The sequence below is a fragment of the Dysidea avara genome, chromosome 9 (genome assembly GCF_963678975.1).
Source record: "Dysidea avara chromosome 9, odDysAvar1.4, whole genome shotgun sequence".
NCBI lineage: Eukaryota > Metazoa > Porifera > Demospongiae > Dictyoceratida > Dysideidae > Dysidea > Dysidea avara.
Genome location: NC_089280.1, coordinates 31,750,937 through 31,772,711, shown reverse-complemented (window position 1 = coordinate 31,772,711; position 21,775 = coordinate 31,750,937). Strand labels below are relative to the sequence as shown.

General features: G+C 38.2%; 1 protein-coding gene across 1 annotated transcript in view; it reads right to left on the bottom strand.

Annotated features, from left to right (window-relative positions):
• The window catches only part of LOC136267015 (uncharacterized), a 176,550-nt gene that overhangs the window by 80,173 nt on the left and 74,602 nt on the right, over positions 1-21,775 (bottom strand). Inside the window, exon 13 of the mRNA XM_066062065.1 lies at positions 14,010-14,160. Coding sequence (XP_065918137.1) covers positions 14,010-14,160 — 151 coding nt within the window. The remainder of the gene's footprint in view (positions 1-14,009; positions 14,161-21,775) is intronic.

Sequence of the window (21,775 nt, the reverse complement as noted above, 5' to 3'; positions counted from 1 at the left end):
AACGGTTCAATTCCTATAAATGAAACAAGTTACCTGTAGAGTTCAGCTACAAACAAGCCATCATGTAGAGAGATCAGCTACTGTAGCAACAAGTTACTGAAAATTTTAAGTGTTGTATTTATAGTGCTTATAGACTAAACATTGTAGTATAATAGCACATTCAAACCTAGTACAGTCTAAGCTTCAAGATTGTAAGTTGATCCATTTGTGTTAGTGCATAGCTTTATCCACACTGACTAAAATACAGCAATACAGTTTTACTATCGCATTAATTTAGCTATACTACATATATATTTATACGCGCTAAACATCAGTGGAACTGTGGCAATTCAATCCACTGAATTGTTGAACTGTTGAACTGATAATTCCATGCATTAGTGGCTCACAACTACCATTGCATTGCCCACTGGAACTCCTCTTTGAAAAATCTGGTTAGACCCAACAATTACAATAACATTGCTAAATCAAAAATGATCCTGGCTATGGATCCATTTATATGCACGTACGCCCCTGCCTGCCTGCCTGCCTGCCTGCCTGCCTGCCTGCCTGCCTGCCTGCCTGCCTGCCTGCCTGCCTGCCTGCCTGCCTGCCTGCCTGCCTGCCTGCCTGCCTGCCTGCCTGCCTGCCTGCCTGCCTGCCTGCCTGCCTGCCTGCCTGCCTGCCTGCCTACCTACCTACCTATGTACCTAATACAACTGGATCTGGGAAAACCAGCCTTATTGCCCATGTCAGCAGGTCTGATTTTTTACCAAGAACACAAAGCTACATGAATAAACTATCTAATTTCACCATCAAAATCAGCTAGACATATTTTGCTGGCTGTTTTTCCCAAACCCAGTGACAATCCATATGTGCAGTGTGGGGCCTTCACTGGTCAGCCTGGGGATGGTTGTATGTGGCTGTAAAGCTCCGTGGTGTTGAATAAAGATCTGTGTGGTAAATTGCCTTTCATTTAAGTCAATTTTGATATTTGAATGGCACATAACCTAGCCTAATTCATCCCTACGCCTTCCTCTTCAACTTTTAAAACAGTTTCCTACCCTTCTTCCAGGCCCCTGCCACCCACCCCTTTTGGAGCTTGCCTAATATAGTCAACCTCGATTTAAAAACTATCTAAATAGGCAGGAAACTTAGCTGTTGGGTACTTGTACAGTGGATGTCTTGGAGGGGAAGGAATTGGTGTAAAACGTGAGAAAAGTAGCGCACATAGCTTCAACCATTGGCGAGCTACAACACACTTAATACTTAAAACCGACGTTTTTTGATACTTTTAAATAGGCAATAAGACCAGTTTTCCCACACTGGGCCACATATGATATATGAAGAGTCATGGCAATTTCATGGAAAAGCAAATCTACTATACGCTACAGCCACTAGAAATGTTTCCATTCACTTGCTTCTTTATAGTTGGGGTCATTTTTAAATTCTCCATTATGGACTTTATCTCATTGCCTCAATGTACAGTAGCTACAGTACAGTAAAGTAGTTACAATCTACCCCATAAAACACCTTCACTGTAAAAAAACGTGTGTCCAAGAAACTACAAGTACCTGTAATCCAATGTAAAAACAACTCAGTTGTAGAGGAAGACCTCAGAAAGCAAAAATAACTGGTAGCTTAAACAGCTGATATCTGAAGCAGCCAAGAACCAATCTTACTATAATTACTAAAGTTTTAATCCATGCAAGAACACCTTGGCTGTAAAGCAGGTGAAAGTAAAAGTGACTGACAACTGAAACGGCTGATATCTCAAGCGGCCAAGAATGAATGTTCATATACAACTAACTGTAATCAATAAAAATTTAACATTGAACCTTTATCATTCAGCTGTGTTCTATATTCACTCTTGCTGCATCCTGAATTAACATCTTTTCTAATTGGCTGGTAATTTGGCCGCCTTTGTTTTCTCACACTGACTTAAAAAAGATGGCCAAATTACAAGCCAATTAGAGTTAAAAGAAATTAAACTTAAGATGCAGCAAGAGTGAATATACAATACAGCTGAATGATACAGCTGAATGATAAAGGTTCAATGTTAAATTTTTATTAACTGCAATTAGTTGTATATGAACATTCATTCTTGGCCACTTCAGATATCAGCTGTTTCAGTTGTCAGTCATTTTTTATTAATGGGTGCATTTGCTTTACAGCCATATATGGATTAAAACTTTGGTAATTGTAGTAAGATTGTTTCTTGGCCGCTCCAGATATAGAAATAAGCTCAGTTGTTTTTGCTTTCATGAGGCCTTTCTTTACAACTGAGCTGTTTTTACATTGGGTTACAGGTACTTATAGTTCCTTGTATGCATCTCTATTTTTTACAATGAAAGTGTTTTGGGGTGGATATCACATATTTTTGTCAGTGATGGGCTCACTGGGGAACAATACATTGGTAAAAAAGTAAGATCTTTTGAAATAAAACATAATTATTTGCTTAGAGAGTCTGACATGTATCCATTGATTACAGTCATCTTGTTTATAAAAGTACTACTGACTGTTATATTACTCTGTAAATTTTGAAGTATGACTGAGAGGAGACCGACTGGTCTATTAGAGTATAAATCTAACTTTACTGTGACATTCATTTACTATTTACACAGTTTTACAATATCTCATATCTGTGGTAAATGCTTCAGAATTATATCTTTGATTTAATTAGATTTATTGTTTATCCTCTATCAATCAGCATATAGCCATTCTTCCTTACCAGAACAACTGAATACATATACAACAGCACAAAGAGCAAAGCACAGACAAATACAAAACAACAAGTACATTAGTTCTAAAATAATAATAATAACTACACTACTAATACAAGCAAGAGACATACAAATTTAGGTACATAGATTTTGCATAATTAATAAATATAGGACAAGTTAATTTCAAGTTACTAGGAAATAATGCTGTTGAATTGATTCCAATAAGTAGAGGCACTACAGCTGTGACAAAAACATTTCCTATAGTCCTGGAGAGTTTAGAACTACTAGGATTTGCAAAATAATTACGACAGCAAGTGCTGACATCCAAAGATAATTGGAGCATCTAATTATAATGTCTCTGTTTTGCTGGTTGTTCCTCTAGGGTTAGCTGATAGGTATCAGTGTTAACAATCTTCTCCTCAAACTCTGTCTCGGTATCTATCTTTGCCACAATGGCAGCATCTAGTTCTACAATCTGCTCTTGTTGGCATCCGGAGTTGAGCAAGGGTAGTGGCAGCCATCAGCTTCCTCATTTCTGTGACGGAATGGGAATTGACACCTTCCAGGTCTGCGGAGATTTGGCATGTCCTCAACCTTTGTGGTTAGCTTGGTCACGCTTCCTTTGAGGCCTCGCCGTTTGGAATGAAGGCGTAATGTGCCATCCATGCTGTTTCCAATTTAGTAACAAACAAGTCAGTTGAAGCAACACTTTTTCATCATGATGCCAAAGCTAGACTTTCATTACAGAAACAATGTGCCAACTTTGTCACAGCACCAATGTGAGGTAGCTATAGTGATTTAATTCTTGGAGACAACAAAGGAAGCTACTACACGTATGACGTGTTCACACTAATAACCAACCTAATGATTTAGAATCACACATGCACAAATATTACAACAATAAACTATAAATGTAGTAAGAAGCGCATAATATCTCGACACCCTGCAGTGACTGTTCTATTAGAATATTTGAACTTTGAACCTTGAACATCCAAATTCTTAACCACTGAGCTGCTGCTATCACAGTTGTTCACCTCACTTAATTTCTAGCTAAAATCTACTCAATAGTAGAAGTTCATAATTTCATAGATCTACCAATGGAAAATCTAAAACATTCTATGTGTGTTCTATTAGAAGTTGTCGAAAAAACTGTGCACTCTATTAGAGCATTACAAAAGTAATTAAATAAAACAATACTATTGCAACTTCTTTATTCCAATGAATCAAAAACCCTAATCTGTGCCTATTCTTGGTGACTGTTCAGTATTTCACCCCCACAATTTTACACCAGGTTGGTTTTCTCTTTGTAACTTTGTGGCTGTCACACAGACAGTTAGCTACCACAAACAGTTTAATGCACACTCCCGCAAAGGATTGTCCGGATTACTCCACATTTTGATGAGTTGTCAAGATGGCACTTATACACGCTTATTTGTATGGTTTCTCATACCACTACAATTTATAGCACTGTAACAGGGAGCAGTGGCGTAGCCAGACCCGGGCATCAAGATATTCTGCCCTACCATCAGCTTTTCCAGTTATTAAGCACGTGAGCTTAAGAACTGTACCCGTACACCGGACTCGCCGTACACCAAAAGACTGTTCTAGAATACACACACGAAGTACACCAACTTTTAAATAGACCTTTGAGATTTCGCACGTATTGCAACTCATTCCAGAAAGGTACACCACGTAAGGCAATAAATAGAATGATGAAGATCGCGTGATCGTAAACCGCACGCCGGGGGCTGAGACATCACGAAGAGTTTTAAATTTCTGGTGTTGGATGTATGTGTGATAAATATAGAAGATGTGACCGTGCCCTCATCGTAGTGCAGCAAGGGAACGCGCGGAATGGAGGCTGACTGGTGATCTGACAGCTGTAGTTTGTGAAACGATTAAATGTTAGCGAGAACACCCAAGTCACCCATTGGAAATTTTGAGTTCAATGCTTAGAAATTTTAATGATGGTATGGAATAACGTCTTATATGAACAGGTTATTTGTTCTGATCTGTTTCAGGTGCCAGGTGGTTTTACGGCACTGCCACGTGATAGTAAGCGCCCTGTGCTATACAACCAGGTCTGACAAGGTGTGGTCAGTACAAGGTAGCGAAGGCAACCAATGTTTTAGCGTTTATGATTAGTAAGGCTGTAGCTTCCTACACACAGATATAGGATAGCTGGATCGTACAGATGGTCATCGTAGTTTCCTGTACACAAGGATAGTTAGATCATGCAGATAGTCATCGTAGCTAGGTGTGTTTTTTTTTGTTGATAATATATTGATGTCCATATGAAAATGGGCATGTGTATGTGTGTTGCATGCTTTTGGGTCTGCCCACCCAATGCCCGGGCATGGCTAAATCTCTAGCTACGCCACTGACAGGGAGGCTTTCTATTTGAGTATCCCTAAGAAGGAGATCACTGTTAATAAAGCAATCACTGTTTGTTCTAGTAGAAAACTTCATCAATATTTTATATGTGCAGTATCATATTGTAATACTTATTTGCTGTATTGATATATTGGCATATCGATATGTATTGCAGATCCCTAGTATGTGGGGTGGATGGTGTTTGCAGTATTAAAATGATTTCAATTCGAGAAGGTAGCATAGAGCTATATGTGTGAAAATTGCATTTTGCAAATATACCTATGGTGTGGCATGCTGGCTTTCTTGGTCACACAACACACTACCATGTGTCTTGATTTCATAGATCTACTGATAGTAGTACTAGATTGTTCTAGAACATTCTATAAATGTTCTATCAAAATGTGTAGTCTATTAGAGCTGTAGCAGTACCATCAGTCAACAACTATGACTCAGTGGTTGACCCATCAACCCAGTGAAGGTAGGACATGCATGGGCGCCACTTATTTTAATTACATATTTCTATTTGGAATTTCACGTGCGTCTCAATAGTCATAATACAAAACCAGCAAACATTGGAGTTCAATGGGGCTCAGTAGATCTTTAGATAGTGTTTCATGTAAGCTTCAAGAAAATGTACCGTATTTCTATAAATATAAGCTGCGAGAAATTTTCACGAGTTAAATTTTCGTGTTAAAAAGTTTTCACCGGAGTCTTCAAGCGATGAAAATTTTTTTAACAATGAATTATGTAGCTTTATTAATTCGTTAAAATTGTACTGTCCTTTTTGTATATAGGAGAAGCAGAATAACAAGCAGTGAAACTTAAGTGTGGCATCTCCATTCCATGGAGGCTTCACCCTGAGAGTTGTCCTCCGGTCACAAACTCAAGCCGAGTGGACTGGAGTGGAATTGTTGTAGCTAGAAGCTCATTCCATGCAATTTACATATTCGTATATATACATACTTCATTTAATGGGTCTTGTAGTAGCTGTCTATCATAAATTATGGCATGGCATCATTGCTATCGCTGGCCGCGAAATCCCCAGGCGAGGACCCAGCGGCAGCTCTCTCTTGGGATGCAGGAGGCCATTCTTGTTTTATTAAAATACTGCAGCAAAGACATACTCTTGAAACGCCAACGGCTAAGCTTCGATCCAGGTGGCCAGAAAGCAGTAAACCGAATTTATTCGATTCAACTTCTCTAATATTACGTTAGTAAAAATTTTTCGCGTGATTAATTTTCGTCGGATGCTAGCTTCGACGAAATATTTTTAACAGTTTATAAATATAGAAATACGGTACTTTGTTTTGAAAGAGCCCTGTTAGGTGCGCGAAAATCATTTTCACCATTTCACCAAGAAATTCAGGGGCTCTTACAAAACAAAGTACATAGCCTCAATGTTTATATGAAACACTACCAAAATATTCACTGAGCCTCACTAAATCCTATTGATGGCTGTTTTTTACTGCAATTATTACAACTCACGTGATAGCATTAAAATAAGCGGCGTGCAACCATGTTCTACCCCTTCTGCCATCAACCTGGCTCAGTGCAACCATCAACCTTAACTTAGCAACTACTGTAGGTCATTACACTCAGAAACTCATTCACTCAGCAAAATATTGCAATTACTGAACTCAGTGCGCACATCTTATGACTTTATATTGTATTTTGTAAAATACAGTTCCAGTAGTATCACTGTACATGTCATTTCCATGTTGTTGCTGTAGTTTTAGGTATTCAGGCCATATTTGCATGTTATCTGTTGTAACCTGTCCTGTATATAAATATCTAATCCAAAACAGTAAAGCTGTAAAAAAAGAGTGTAGCCCCCAAAAAGGCCAAGGTGAAAAAGGTGTGAAATCCAAGGTGGCAGCCAAGAAATGGCTGTGATGGTAGGTTAATGGCAAAAATTTTAATTACGACAATTCAGGTGAATTTGCATTGCCTCCTCCACTAGGATTCGGCACCAAATTCACCTGTATTGTCATAATCAAAATTTTGCCATTAACCTACTATCACAGCTATAATGATTTCTTGGCCACCACATTGGATTTCACATTTTTTTTCACCTTGGCTTTTTGGGGGCCACACTCTTTTTTACAGCTTGGCTGTTTTGGATTAGATTTCACTTCTTTTTGTATTTGTATACCCCAAAGCTGGCCTATGGCTGGCTTTAGGGCTTCCTTCTAACTTGTTTTTTTTTCTTTTCTGCAGGAATTGTGGAACAAGGGAAGAAATGTTGTGTACGGTTTTTGTCTGATTAAAAATATTGTATATTTAACAATTAAAGATAATCATACTGTAGGTAATAAGGTGATTTCTTATACATAACTGAACTGTAGCTGAAACTCCCATTGTTTGTAGTTGAACTCTTTTCAGAGTGACTTTTTTCTAGCTGAACTCTCTATATACAATGGTGATTTGTTCCCAACACACATCTCTACGGGTGATTTGTTTGTAGCTGATCCCTATAAGGTAACTTGTATCTAGCTGATATCTCTACAGTGTGATTTGTTTGTAGCTGAATTTCTACAGGTAGTTTCTTTGTAGCTGAACTCTCTGTAAGGTAATTTCTTCTAGCTGATCTCTCTACAATGTAACTTCTTGTAGCTGATCTCTCTTACTGGGTGACTCGTGTCTAGTTGTACACTCTACAAGATGATTGGTTGGTAGCTGAATACTCTACAGGGTGATTTTTTGTAGCCAAACTCTCTGCAGGATGGTTTCTTTGTAGCTGATGTCGCTTTAGGTGACTTCTTTCTAGCTGATCTCTCTACAGGATGGTTTCTTTGTAGCTGAACTCTCTACAGGGTAATTGAACTCTCTCTAGGGCGATCACTTCACAGCTGAACCCTCTACAAGGTGGCTTCTTCTATCTCATCTCTCTATAGTGTGATTTGTTTGTAGCTGAACTCTTTACAAGGTGACGTTTGCTAGCTGAGCTCTCTCTTATTTCTAGCTGATCTCTCTACAGAGTAACTTTTTAGTCTAGCTGAAGTCTTTACATGGTAGATTTTGGTTGTTAAACTCTCTGCATGAAGACTTGTTTGTAGCAGAACGTCAACAGAGTGAATTGTTTGTAGCTGAACTCTCTATAGCGTGCATGACTTGTTTATAGTTGAACTCTCTTCAGTGTGACTTGTAATGTTCTGAATCACTACAACAATATATTTGTAGCTGAACTCTCTATAGCATGACTTGCTTCTTGTTGAACTATCTATAAGATTAACTATTTGCAGCTGAACTCCCTACAGAATAACTTGTAATGTAATAGAATTCTATAATGGAGTAAATTAGCTGAATGCTCTATTAGGGTGACTGTTCTATTAGAGTATCTTGATCTCGCATTTGTCACACGGAGTTGGCTTTCGAATCATAACTCAGTGGTTTGTAATCCGATTCTTCTGTACTACTGCAAGGACTTCCTATGAAAATTATTCCAGCTATACACCGATTTTCAGCTCATTGCTCTAAGCGGTTTTGCCTAGTAGGCGTAAAAAACTAATACTTTTTTTATTCATAAAAATCGATTGCGTAATGAGTGATATCCGCAATGACGTTTTTTGACGTTGCGATTACAAAATTTGATATAATAATTGACAAAATGGCCGTGTTAGTGTGGGGGCTTTAGAGACTTTGGCACACAGTATTCGAAATGAATGTTGTCTGTATATTTTTACACGTGGAACCACGAGATAATAAAGGTAAGAAGTAGTACACGCACCGTGACAGTGCAAAACGAGCTCCAACAAGGAAAGCAGACCGAAAAATTTAAAATCACCCACAAATAGGCTTATTTGTATTGCCTTATACACTATAAGCCTTACCTTTGCCCTTATTCGAATTTATAAACGTTATCATAGAGAAACACCATCTCGCCCAATACCTCCATGTACAAAGTCCCCACACTACGGCGGCCATTTTGTTTTGTGACATCACAGATATGCACGCTACGTCAAGAAATAGACACCACAAGATGGAAAAAAATAAAAAAACCACAAATATGCTATACAAAATTCTAACTAACTTAACTACCAAACTAAGTACTTTAACTACAAAACTAGCTACCTTAACTACAAAACAACCTTAATTAATAACTTAATTCATCAAGTCTATGTCATCTTCTGGGCATAAGCCATAATACCTCAGGATCATTTTGGCATTATATCGCCAGAGAGTAACTAACAAGCGCTGAAGCAATTGTTTCCTTGCTAACTGTCTGGGAATACCACTTCAGCGTAGAAACGTAATTGCGGATATCACTCATTGTGACACAGGTTGGGTTTTGTGTCATATCTCCATGGTCTTTATCTCGATTCCTTTCAAACCACCAAACGGCACTCCTACGATGGTTACCCCATCTACATAGCAATTTTCAACTCGTTCCATGAAGCCGTTTACCCTGTACGCGTGACAACAAATCGATCTTGTTTTACACGAATAATTGGTCATACCTCCCGCACCATTCATCAGATTTGCACCAAATGTGATGCTAGGATTCGCCTTTGGACTCCCTTTCTGTGTGCCAAAGTTCAAGGCGATCGGAGCACGCGTTCACGTTTTATAGGAATTTTTGCAAGTGTGCAAAAACATGAAGAAGAAAGAAAAAAACGAAGAAAAAAAATTGAAACTTTGGCAGCTCGTAGCTCGGAAATGGCTAGAGCGATTTTTTTCAAATTTGGTATATAGACTCACCTGACTGGCGGGCAACTCTGTAGCAAATTTGTGTCCAATCGGATAAGGGATCACCGAGATACAAAAGTGTGAAAATGATGTTTTCTTTCTTCCTGTCAATATACCCTGCCGGCTTCTTGGGCCACACGACACACTATCGTGTGTCTTGATGCTGTAGTACTGTGTGTCATTGAGAGAATGGTGATAAGACAATTGTCTAATAATGGCTACTGAGTGGTAACTATGAAGTGCTATAGAGTATTACAATAATATTGAACAAATGCATGCAATACAATACATATCTAATCCAAAACAGCCAAGCTGTAAAAAAAGAGTGGAGCCCTCAAAAAGGCTATGGTGAAAAAAGATGTGAAATCCAAGGTGGCGGCCAAGAAATAGCTGTGATGGTAGGATAATGGTAAAAATTTTAATAACGACAATTCAGATGAATTTGGTGCCGCTTGGTCTTGGCACACAATACACCTGAATTTCCGTTATTAAAATTTTTACCATTAACCTACCATCACAGCCATTTCTTGGCCGCCACCTTGGATTTCACATCTTTTTCACCATAGCCTTTTTGAGAGCCACACTCTTTTTTTACAGCTAGGCTGTTTTGGATTAGATTTCAATTCTTTTTGTACTTGCATACCCCAAAGCAGGCCTATGGACGGCTTTGGAACTTTTTCAACCTATCTTTTTTCTTTACCACAGGAAGACGAAAAGATGAAGCAGATGTACTTTAAATATTTCTGATTTTATCAGTAAATGTACAAATTATATATATAATACATATATTTATCACAGAATTCTCCATGGTGGTTTCTTTGTAACTGAACACTCTACAAGGTGAGTCCTTCTAGCTACTCTCTCTACAGGGTAAATTGTTTGTAGCTGAACTATCTACAAGGTAACTTCTTCTAGCTGATCTTTCTACAGGGTGATTTGTTTGTAGCTGAATTCTGTACATGTGATTTGTTTGTAGCTGAGCTCTTTACAGAATGGTTTTTTTTGTAGCTGAAGTCTCTACAAGGTAACTTCTTCTACCTGATGTCTCTACAAGGTCACTAGTTTGTAGCTGAACTCTTTACATGGTGGTTTCTTTGTAACTGAACTCTCTACAAGGTGACTTCTTCTAGCTGATCTTTCTACAGGGTGATTTGTTTGTAGCTGAATTCTCTACAAGGAAACTTCTTCTAGCTGATCTCTCTACAGGGAGATTTGTTTGTAGCTGAAGTCTCTACAGGTGATTTGTTTGCAGCTGAACTCTCTACATGATGGTTTATTTTTAGCTGAACTCTCTACAAGGTAACTTCTTCTAGCTGATCTCTCTACAGAGAGATTTGTTTGTAGCTGATCTCTCTACATGATGGTTTCTTTGTAGCTGAACTCTCTGCAAGGTAACTTCTTCTATTGATCTCTCTACAGGGCGATTTGTTTGTAGCTGAACTCTCTACATGGTGATTTCTTTGTAGCTGAACTCTACAAGGTGATTTCTTCTAGCTGAACTATCTCTTTCCGTAGTTGCATGAACTCCCTACAAGGTAACTTCTTCTAGCTGATCTCTCTACAGGGTGAATTGTTTGAGGCTGATCTCTCTACAGGGTGACTTGTTTGTAGCTGATCTCTATACAGGTTACTTGTTTCTAGCTGATCTCTTGAATTCTCTTCAGGCTGACTGCTCTATTAGAATGACTGCTCTATTAGAGTATCTCGATTCGCACTTAAGTTGGATTTCGTGTTATAACTCCGTGGCTTTAAGTCTGATTCTTCTACACCATTGAAGAGCCTTTCTAAGATGATTACTTCATCTGTACAGCGATTTCGAAAGCATTAGCCCTAGCGGTTTATCTGGTAGGCGTGGCAAGCAGTCGTTTTTTTTTATTAGCTAATCTCGATTGCGTATTTGTTACCACTGTTGGTTTTTTCGTTGTATCTTCCTGGTTTTTAGCTCGATTTCTTTCAAACTACAAAAGGTGTGAGGTTTAATAGTTAACCTATTCACCCAGCGATTTTCAGCTTCTTCCCATACGCGGTTCACCCTGTAGCGTAACAACATATTGGTGTTATTTTTCGTGAATAATCGCTCATAACTCTTTGCCTGTTTATCGTATTTCAGCCAAAGTTGGTACCGAGATGCGCCTTTATACCCCCCTTTCTGTGTGCCAAATTTCAAGGCAATCGGATATGGTGTTCGCGTTTTATAGCAGTTTTTGTAAGTGTGCGAAAGGAGGAAGAAAAATAAGAAGAAAAAAAACCCCAAGAAATTAAGCCAATTTTTGAAGTCGCATATCTCGGGAACGCCAGAAGCGATTGTGCTCAAATTTGGAATGTGGAGTGCTGAAGTTGGAGAGAGTATCCACAGCAAAAATCGTCTTGTTTCGTCAAGGCAGCACAGAGCTACGAAGATTCGAAAATTGCATTTTTGTTCTTCCTGTCAATATACTCACGGGTGTTGCGTGCCGGCTTCTTGGGCCGCACGACACACTACCGTGTGTCTTGATATAAGTGTGTCTTCGATAATCATCATTGTGTCTGTATAGATAAGAAGAAATGTGAGTAAAAACAAACCCCGAAAGTCAGCCATAGGCTGGTTTTGGGGTCTTATAAAGTACAAAAAGAAGTGAAACCCACACAAAACAGCCAGGCTCTGGAAAAACGGTGCAGCCTTAAGATGGAAGAAAAAAGTTGTGAGAACAAAGGTGGCGGCCATGCAAGAAATGGCTGCAATAATGACAATGCTATTAATGGCTGTGTGCACTGTTAATATCACTGCAGCCATTTATTGCTATTATTATTATTATTATTAGCACTTTACAGTGACCAGCACTGAAGGTCTGACAGCAACATGTGCTGCAGCCTTAGGATTACCTAACCTAATTTCAGGGACTTAGACCTAATGACTTGATTTCTTGGCTGCCACCATTTTTTTCACCCAGGATTCATAAGGTTGCACCATTATCACAGTTTGGTTATTTTGTGTGCATATATAACGGTTGTTTCAAAATAAGTATTGTATTATTAAAATTGTGCTTTAGCAATAATATCTGTACCTTCTCTGTTAGACATTCAGATCCTCTGCAAAGGACTCAATTATGTCAAAGGTAATTCTTACAATGTACTTTATATCTGGAGAATGCTGCACAGCAACAGTGGCAGATCTAAGAATTAGGGCTGAAACGATCTTTGATTTTCGATCGTGGTTTTTTAGTATTTGAGTACTCTCTAGAGTTAACGATTGAGTACTCACGAATACTAGCTATTTTTAGTCTCACCCATTTGACATGTTTTGTACCAACCTTAAACAGTTTACAGCTTTTCAAGTAACAGCAATGATACACACACTGTATTAATGTACTGATGTTAGTGTCCCTGACAAAAAAATAACAACAAAAAAAAATGCTAATCAAAACTCTACAACTTTCATTGTGTCACTCCCAGATGACAAATACATCATGTGAGTTGGGTCACATAATCTTAATGAGTACTCGAGTACCAATTTAACTATTCGAGTACCAAATCCTTAATGAGTACTCTCCGGGTATTAGTATTTGTTTTAGCCCCTCTAGGAATTATAAAAAGGGTTTCTGAAAACTAATACAGCATAGATAAAAAATTGAAGACATTCTTCTAGAAAATGTTGAAATATTACGAGCTCTGAGAGTGGTAACAATCGCAATAATTTATAAAGAAACTAACTGCAGGGCAAAAGTAGTGACAGCTTTGATTGCTCTATTAGACTAGTTACTTGACTGTTCTATTAGAGTATTAATCTTGATCATCTTAATACAGTGGAAAACGAAAAAATAAAATGTTTCTGAGGGTTTAGTAGTTATAGTGGCTGTTAGTCAAGTGCAGTTGCATGCATGCTGCTGCTGAAATAACAGTTGTATAAATTATAGCTGCAGCTGTTTGCTATGATAATAGAACAATAATAGACTGGGAAATGAGCTAAACTTAAAAGGGCATTTCTGTCAAAACCACAGAAAACCACTTAAATAATTATGTTAGCGATTCAGTTAGAACTTGTCCCAGACATTAGCCTTGATTACTTTAGTCAAGTGTACATATGTGTCAAATTGCTATTACATTACAAAAAAAATTGCAAGCATTAATCAACAACTACATGAACAAACAACTTGCAATAATTATGATTTTTGTGTTAAGTCAAAGACAAGTTATCTATTATTGGACACACTGACACACACTCTCAACATGTGCAGGTAGTATTCATACATTTGTACAGCACCAGTTTCTTACCAAAGTATTTGTAATTAGTAGCAACAATGATATTTGCTAGCTCCTGTAGCAAAGGAAAGTTGGAATTCATCATCCTTTCAGCTACCTCTTGGCTGGGCTCTATCAACAAGGTTTTCGCATCATCAATATCTTCTTGTGTTGCAGAAATGAACTGTAATTTACAAAGAAGTATTACATTGCACAACTTTAGTACTGGCCAAATTACAACAAAATCTGGTGCCAAATAGTAATTTTAAAAATAGGAACAGTTTAAAATTTGCAATAAATTAGAAATATGGGATAATGCTTACAGACACTAATATCAGATATCAGTTTAAAATTTCATTCCATTTAACAATTAGGGATTTATTTTAGCCAACATAATTCTAACAATTTATTTGATACTATCATCGAAACAATGAGAGAATGTACATAATATACATACAATAAAAGCATGAATGTGGCCTCGGTCACATGCAACCACAGAGAAGTGTTAAATAAACACCAGTGTGGGCATGGCAAGGTGTGAAATATAAAAATATATGTGACCGGATTTGCAAAAAGGGATCTTGCACACACATCCTATTTACCAACTCATAACTTTAAATTGGAGACAGCTATTGACATAAAACATGGTCATTAGCTAGTGCCAATATGGCTTAATGGATGGAGAAAATTTCAGGTTGATATGCTACTTGAACACTATGTTATAGTCTCCGAAGTTCATAGAATTGGATGTATGTGAAAGACCCCTTTTCGCAAATCTGCTCACATATGAATACACTAATTAATACAGTTCTGGTCTGGAGATAACCATGCACTCACTGCATTTCCAGGCCATGAATATCTTTTGAGAAGCTGATATACATTTCTGTGCTGCAATAACAATCATTTGTTGTACCGTGGCCTTTGGAAATGGTAGATCAGGATGGATAAAATGCCACAGGTTCAGTAGATTCTTAACAGAGAGAAACGCTGATAATGCCCTAGCACACTTATGTCCAGTGTTTCATACAAGTTTGGAAAGTCTAAATGATCAAGCTCTGCCAACAGCTGTTGGTATTCTACTTTGTTCTGTTTGTGGGACCTGGCTGACCCTAGATGGTGTTCAGAATCCAAAGGGTATTTCAACACAAGCAGTGCCACAGTGGAGGCATCAGTGTTGTGGATAACAATATCTAATCCAAAACAGCCAAGCTGTAATAAAAGAATGCAGCCTTAAAAAAGGCTGTGGTGAAAAAAGATGTGAAATCCAAGGTGGCGGCTAAGAAATGGCTGTGATGGTAGGTTAATGGTAAAAATTTTACTAACAACAATTCAGGTGAATTTGGTGCTGCTTGGTCAATTGGCACAAAATTCACCTGAATTGTCGTTATTAAAATTTTTACCATTGACCTACAATCACAGCCATTTCTTGGCCACCACCTTGGATTTCACATCTTTTTTCACCATAGCCTTTTGAGGGCCGCACTCTTTTTTTACAGCTTGGCTGTTTTGGATTAGATTTCACTTCTTTTTGAATTTGTATATCCCAAAGCCAGCCTATGGCCAGCTTTGGGGCTTTTTAAACCTAACTGTTTTTTTCTTTTCCACACCACAGGAAGAAGAAAGATGAAGCAGATGAATACTTTAAATATTTCTGATTTTATCAATAAATGTACAAATTATATATAATAGATATAAAATTATTTATCACAGAACTCTACATGGTTGTTTCTTTGTAACTGAACACTCTACAAGGTGAGTCCTTCTAGCTGATCTCTCTACAAGGTGAATTGTTTGTAGCTGAACTATCTGCAAGGTAACTTCTTCTAGCTAATGTCTCTATAGGGTCACTAGTTAGTAGCTGAACTCTCTACAAGGTGACTTCTCCTAGCTGACATTTCTACAGGATGATTTGTTTGCAGCTGAACTCTCTACATGTTGGTTTCTTTGTAGCTGAACTCTGTACAAGGTAACTTCTTCTAGTTGACCCCTCTACAGGTCGATTTGTTTGTAGCTGAGCTCTCTACATGTTGGTGTTTTTGTAGCTGAACTTTCTACAAGGTGACTTCTTTTAGCTGAACTATCTCTTTCCGTAGTTGAATTCCCTACAAGGTAACTTCTTCTAACTGATCTCTCTACAGGGTGAATTGTTTGTAGCTGAACTCTCTACAGGTGATTTGTTTGCAGCCGAACTCTATACATGATGGTTTCTTTGTAGCTGAACTATTTACAAGGCAACTTCTTCTTGCTGATCTCTCTACAGGGAGATTTGTTTGTAGCTGAACTCTCTACATGGTGGTTTCTTTGTAGCTGAACTCTACAAGGTGATTTCTTCTAGCTGAACTATCTCTTTCCGTAGTTGAACTCCCTACAAGGTAATTTCTTCTAACTGATCTCTCTACAGGGTGAATTGTTTGTAGCTGAACTCTCTACATGGCGATTTGTTTGTAGCTGATCTCTATACAGGTGACTAGTTTCTAGCTGATCTCTTGAATTATCTTCAGAGTGACTGCTCTATTAGGATGACTGCTCTATTAGAGTATCTCGATCTTGCAATTGCTACACCAAGTTGGATTTCGTGTTATAACTCCGAGGCTTTACGTCTGATTCTTCTACACCATTGAAGAGCCTTTCTTAGATGATTACTCCATCTGCACAGCGATTTTCAAAGCATTACTCCAAGCGGTTTATCTGGTAGGCGTGGCAAGTAGTCGTTTTTTATTAGCTAATCTCGATTTTGTATATGGGGTGCCGTTTGTGTCAAAACTCCACTTTTTTAGACATTGTGTTTTTCATGGTTATTTACATACATTTCATGGTTATTTACAAATAACTGTAGAATATGCATGGTTATTTACGAAAAGCATGGTTATTTACAAAAGCATGGTTATTTACAAAAGCATGGTTATTTACAAAAGCATGGTTATTTATGAAAAGCATGACTATTTACAAAAGCATGGTTATTTATGATTATGATTATGATGTGGTTTGGGTTGAGGCTTAAGAAGCCTGTACACCCATTCAATTACATACATATACATACATAAATGAACAAAAATTAACTATGAATATCAAGACACACGGTAGTGTGTCGTGCGGCCCAAGAAGCCGGCGCGCAACCCCGTGAGTATATTGACAGGAAGAAAGAAAACGCAATTTTCGCACCTCCGTAGCTCTGTGCTACCTTGATGAAACAAGACAAATTTTGCTGTGTAGATTCCCTCTACCTTCAGCACTCCACATTCCAAATTTGAGTGAAATCGCTTCAGGCATTCCTGAGATATGCGACTTCAAAAATTGGCTTAGTTTCTTCGTTTTTTTTCTTCTTATTTTTCTTCCTCTTTTCGCACACTTACAAAAACTGCTATAAAACGCGAACGCGTTATCCGATTGCCTTGAAATTTGGCACACAGAAGAGGGGTATAAAGGCGCATCTCGGTACCAACTTTGGCTGGAATACCATAAACAGGCAAAGAGTTATGAGCGATTATGCACGAAAAATAACACCAATATGTTGTCACGCCTACAGGGTAAATCGCGTATGGGAAGAAGCTGAAAATCGGTGGGTGAATAGGTTAACTATTGAACCTCAAACCTTTTGTGGTTTGAAAGAAATCGAGCTAAAAACCAGGAAGATACAGCGAAAAAATCAACAGTGTGTAACAATTACGCAATCAAGATTAGCTAATTTTTAATTTTTTTATTTTATTATTATTATTATTATTATTATGCTTGCCACGCCTACCAGATAAACCACTTGGGGTAATGCTTTGAAAATCGCTGTACAGATGGAGTTATCATCTTAGAAAGGCTCTTCAATGGTGTAGAAGAATCAGACTTAAAGCCACGGAGTTATAACACGAAATCCAACTTGGTGTAGCAAGTGCGAGATTGAGATACTCTAATAGAGCAGTCATCCTAATAGAGCAGTCACCCTGAACAGAATTCAAGAGATCAGTTAGAAATAAGTAACCTGTATAGAGATCAGCTACAAACAAATCACCCTGTAGAGAGTTCAGCTACAAACAATTCACCCTGTTCAGACATCAGTTAGAAGAAGTTTTCTTGTAGAGAGTTCAGTTACAAACAAATCACCCTGTTGAAAGATCAGCTAGAAGATGTCACCTTGTAGATAGTTCAGTTACAAAGAAACCACCATGTAGAGAATTCAGCTACAAACTAGTGACCCTGTAGATACATCAGCTAGAAGAAGTTACCTTGTAGAGAGTTCAGCTACAAAGAAACCATTCTGTAAAGAGCTCAGCTGCAAACAAATCACCTATACAGAATTCAGCTACAAACAAATCACCCTGTAGAGAGATCAGCTAGAAGAAGTTACCTTGTAGATAGTTCAGCTACAAACAAATCATCCTGTAGAGAGATCAGCTAGAAGAAGTTACCTTGTAGATAGTTCAGCTACAAACAATTCACCCTGTACAGAGCTCAGTTAAAAGAGGTTTCCTTGTAGAAAGTTCAGCTACAGACAAATCACCCTGTAGAGAGATAAGATAGAAGAAGTTACCTTGTAGATCGTTCAGCTACAAACAATTCACCCTGTAAAGAGATCAGCTAGAAGAAGTTACCTTGTAGAGAGTTCAGCTACAAAGAAACCATCATGTAGAGAATTCAGCTGCAAACAAATCATGTATAGAGAGTTCAGCTACAAACAAATCTCCCTGTAGAGAGATCAGCTAGAAGAAGTTTCCTTGTAGAGAGTTCTGCTACAAACAAATCACCCTGTAGAAAGATCAGCTAGAAGAAATCACCTTGTAGAGAGTTCAGCTTCAAAGAAACAATCATGTGAGAGTTCAGGTACAAACAAATTGTCCTGTAGAGAGATCAGCTAGAAGAAGTTACCTTGTAGAGAGTTCAGCTACAAATAAACCATCATGTAGATAGTTCAGGTACAAACAAATCACCCTGTAGAAAGATCAGCTATAGAAGAAATCACCTTGTAGAGAGTTCAGCTACAAAGAATCTATCATGTAGAGAGTTCAACTACAAACAAATCACCCTGTAGAAAGATCAGCTATAGAAGAAATCACCTTGTAGAGAGTTCAGCTACAAAGAAACCATCATGTAGAGAGTTCAGCTACAAACAAATCGGCCTGTAGAGAGATCAGCTAGAAGAAATTACCTTGTAGAGAGTTCAGCTACAAAGAAACCATCATGTAGAGAGTTCAGCTGCAAACAAATCACCTGTAGAGAGTTAAGCTACAAACAAATCTCCCTGTAGAGAGATCAGCTAGAAGAAGTCACCTTGCAGGGAGTTCAGTTACAAAGAAATAAACCATGTAGAGAATTCAGCTGCAAACAAATCACCTGTAGAGAGTTCAGCTAGAAACAAGTCACCCTGTAGAGAGATCAGCTAGAAACAAGTCACCTTGTAGAGAGTTCAGCTAGAAGAAGTCACATTGTAGAGCTACAAAGAAACTACCATGTAGAGTTCAGCTGCAAACAAATCACCCTGTAGAGAACTCAGCTACAAACAAATCGCCCTGTAGAAAGATTAGCTAGAAGAAGTTACCTTATAGGGAGTTCAGCTATGAACAGATCACCCTGTAGAGAGTTCAGCTACAAACAAATCACCCTGTAGAGAGTTAAGTTACAAAGAAACCACCATGTAGAGAGTTCAGCTGCAAAAAAAATCAATCACTCTGTTGAGAGTTCAGCTAGAAGAAGTCACCTTGTAGAGAGTTAAGCTGCAAATAAATCACCCTGTAGAGAATTCAGCTACAAACAAATCACCCTGTAGAAAGATCAGCTAGAAGAAGTTACCTTGTAGAGAGTTCAGCTACAAAGAAACCACCATGTAGAGAGTTCAGCTGCAAACAAATCACCTGTAGAGAGTTCAGCTAGAAACAAGTCACCCTTAGAGTGATCAGCTAAAAACAAGTCACCCTGTAGAGAGTTCAGCTAGAAGAAGTCACATTGTAGAGAGTTCAGCTACAAAGAAACTACCACGTAGAGAGTTCAGCTGCAAACAAATCATCCTGTAGAGAGTTCAGCTATAAGAAGTCACCTTTTAGAGAGTTCAGCTACAAAGCAACCACCATGTAAAGAGTTCAGCTGAAAAAAACTCAATCACCTTGTAGAAAGATCGGCTAGAAGAAGTTACCTTGTAGAGAGTTCAGCTACAAAGAAACCACCATGTAGAGAGTTCAGCTGCAAACAAATCACCTATAGAGAGTTCAGCTAGAAACAAGTCACCCTGTAGAGAGTTCAGCTAGAAGAAGTCACATTGTAGAGAGTTCAGCTACAATGAAACTCCCATGTAGAGAGTTCAGCTGCAAACAAATCACCCTGTAGAGAACTCAGCTACAAACAAATATGCAGTGTAAAAAGATCAGCTAGAAGAAGTTACCTTGTAGAGAGTTCAGCTACAACGAAACCACCATGTAGAGAGTTCAGCTACAAACAAATCACCTGTAGAGAGTTCAGCTAGAAACAAGTCACCCTGTAGAGAGATCAGCTAGAAACAAGTCACCTTGTAGAGAGTTCAGCTAGAAGAAGTCACATTGTAGAGAGTTCAGCTACAAAGAAACCACCATTTAGAGAGTTCAGCTGCAAACAAATCACCCAGTAGAAAGTTCAGCTATGAACAGATCACCCTGTTGAGAGTTCAGTTAGAAACAAGGAATCCTGTAGAGAGATCACCTAGAAGTATCGCCTTGTAGAGAGTTTAGCTACAAACAAATCACCTGTAGAGAGTTCAGCTGCAAACAAATCACCCTGTAGAGAGATCAGCTACAAAGAAACCATTCTGTAAAGAGCTCAGCTGCAAATAAATCACTTGTACAGAATTCAGCTACAAACAAATCACCCTGTAGAGAGATCAGCAAGAAGAAATTACCTTGTAGATAGTTCAGTTACAAACAAATCACCCTGTAGAAAGATCAGTTAGAAGAAGTTACCTTGGAAAAAGTTCAGCTACAAAGAAACCATTTTGTAAAGAGCTCAGCTGCAAACAAATCACCTGTACAGAATTCAACTACGAACAAATCTCCCTGTAGAGAGATCAGCTACAAAGAAACCACCATGTAGAGAGTTCAGCTGCAAAGAAATCACCCTGTAGAAAATTCTGCCAGAAACAAATTGCCCTGTAGAAAGATCAGTTAGAAGAAGTTACCTTTTAGAGAGTTCAGCTACAAAGAAACCATTCTGTAAAGAGCTCAGCTGCAAACAAATCACCTATACAAAATTCAGCTACAAACACATCACCCTGTAGAGAAATCAGCTAGAAGAAGTTCCTTGTAGATCGTTCAGCTACAAACAATTCACCCTGTAGAGAGAGCAATTAGAAGAAGTCACCTTGTAGAGTGTTCAGTTACAAAGAAACCACCATGGAGATTTCTGTAATCAATATATGTGACTGGATTTGTGAAAAGGGGTCTTCCACACACATCCAATTCCGTAAACGTTGGAGACCATAACGCAGTGTTCAAGTAACATATTAACCTGAAAATTTCACCATGTATTCAGCTATAGTGGTGCTCACCACTGTCCAAATATCAAGGCAATAGCTCTTTCCAATCTGAAGTTATCAATTGTCAAAGTTGGCAAATTGGATGTGTGTGGAAGACCCCTTTTCGCAAATGCGGTCAAATATGTATTATACAGTATATATAATTTGTACATTTACTGATAAAATATTTAAAGTACATCTACTTCATCTTTTCTTCTTCCTGTAGTAAAGAAAAAAAACGTAGGTTAAAAAAGTCCCAAAGCTGGTATACAAATACAAAAAGAAATGAAATCTAATCCAAAACAGCCAAGCTGTAAAAAAAGTGTGCGGCCCTCAG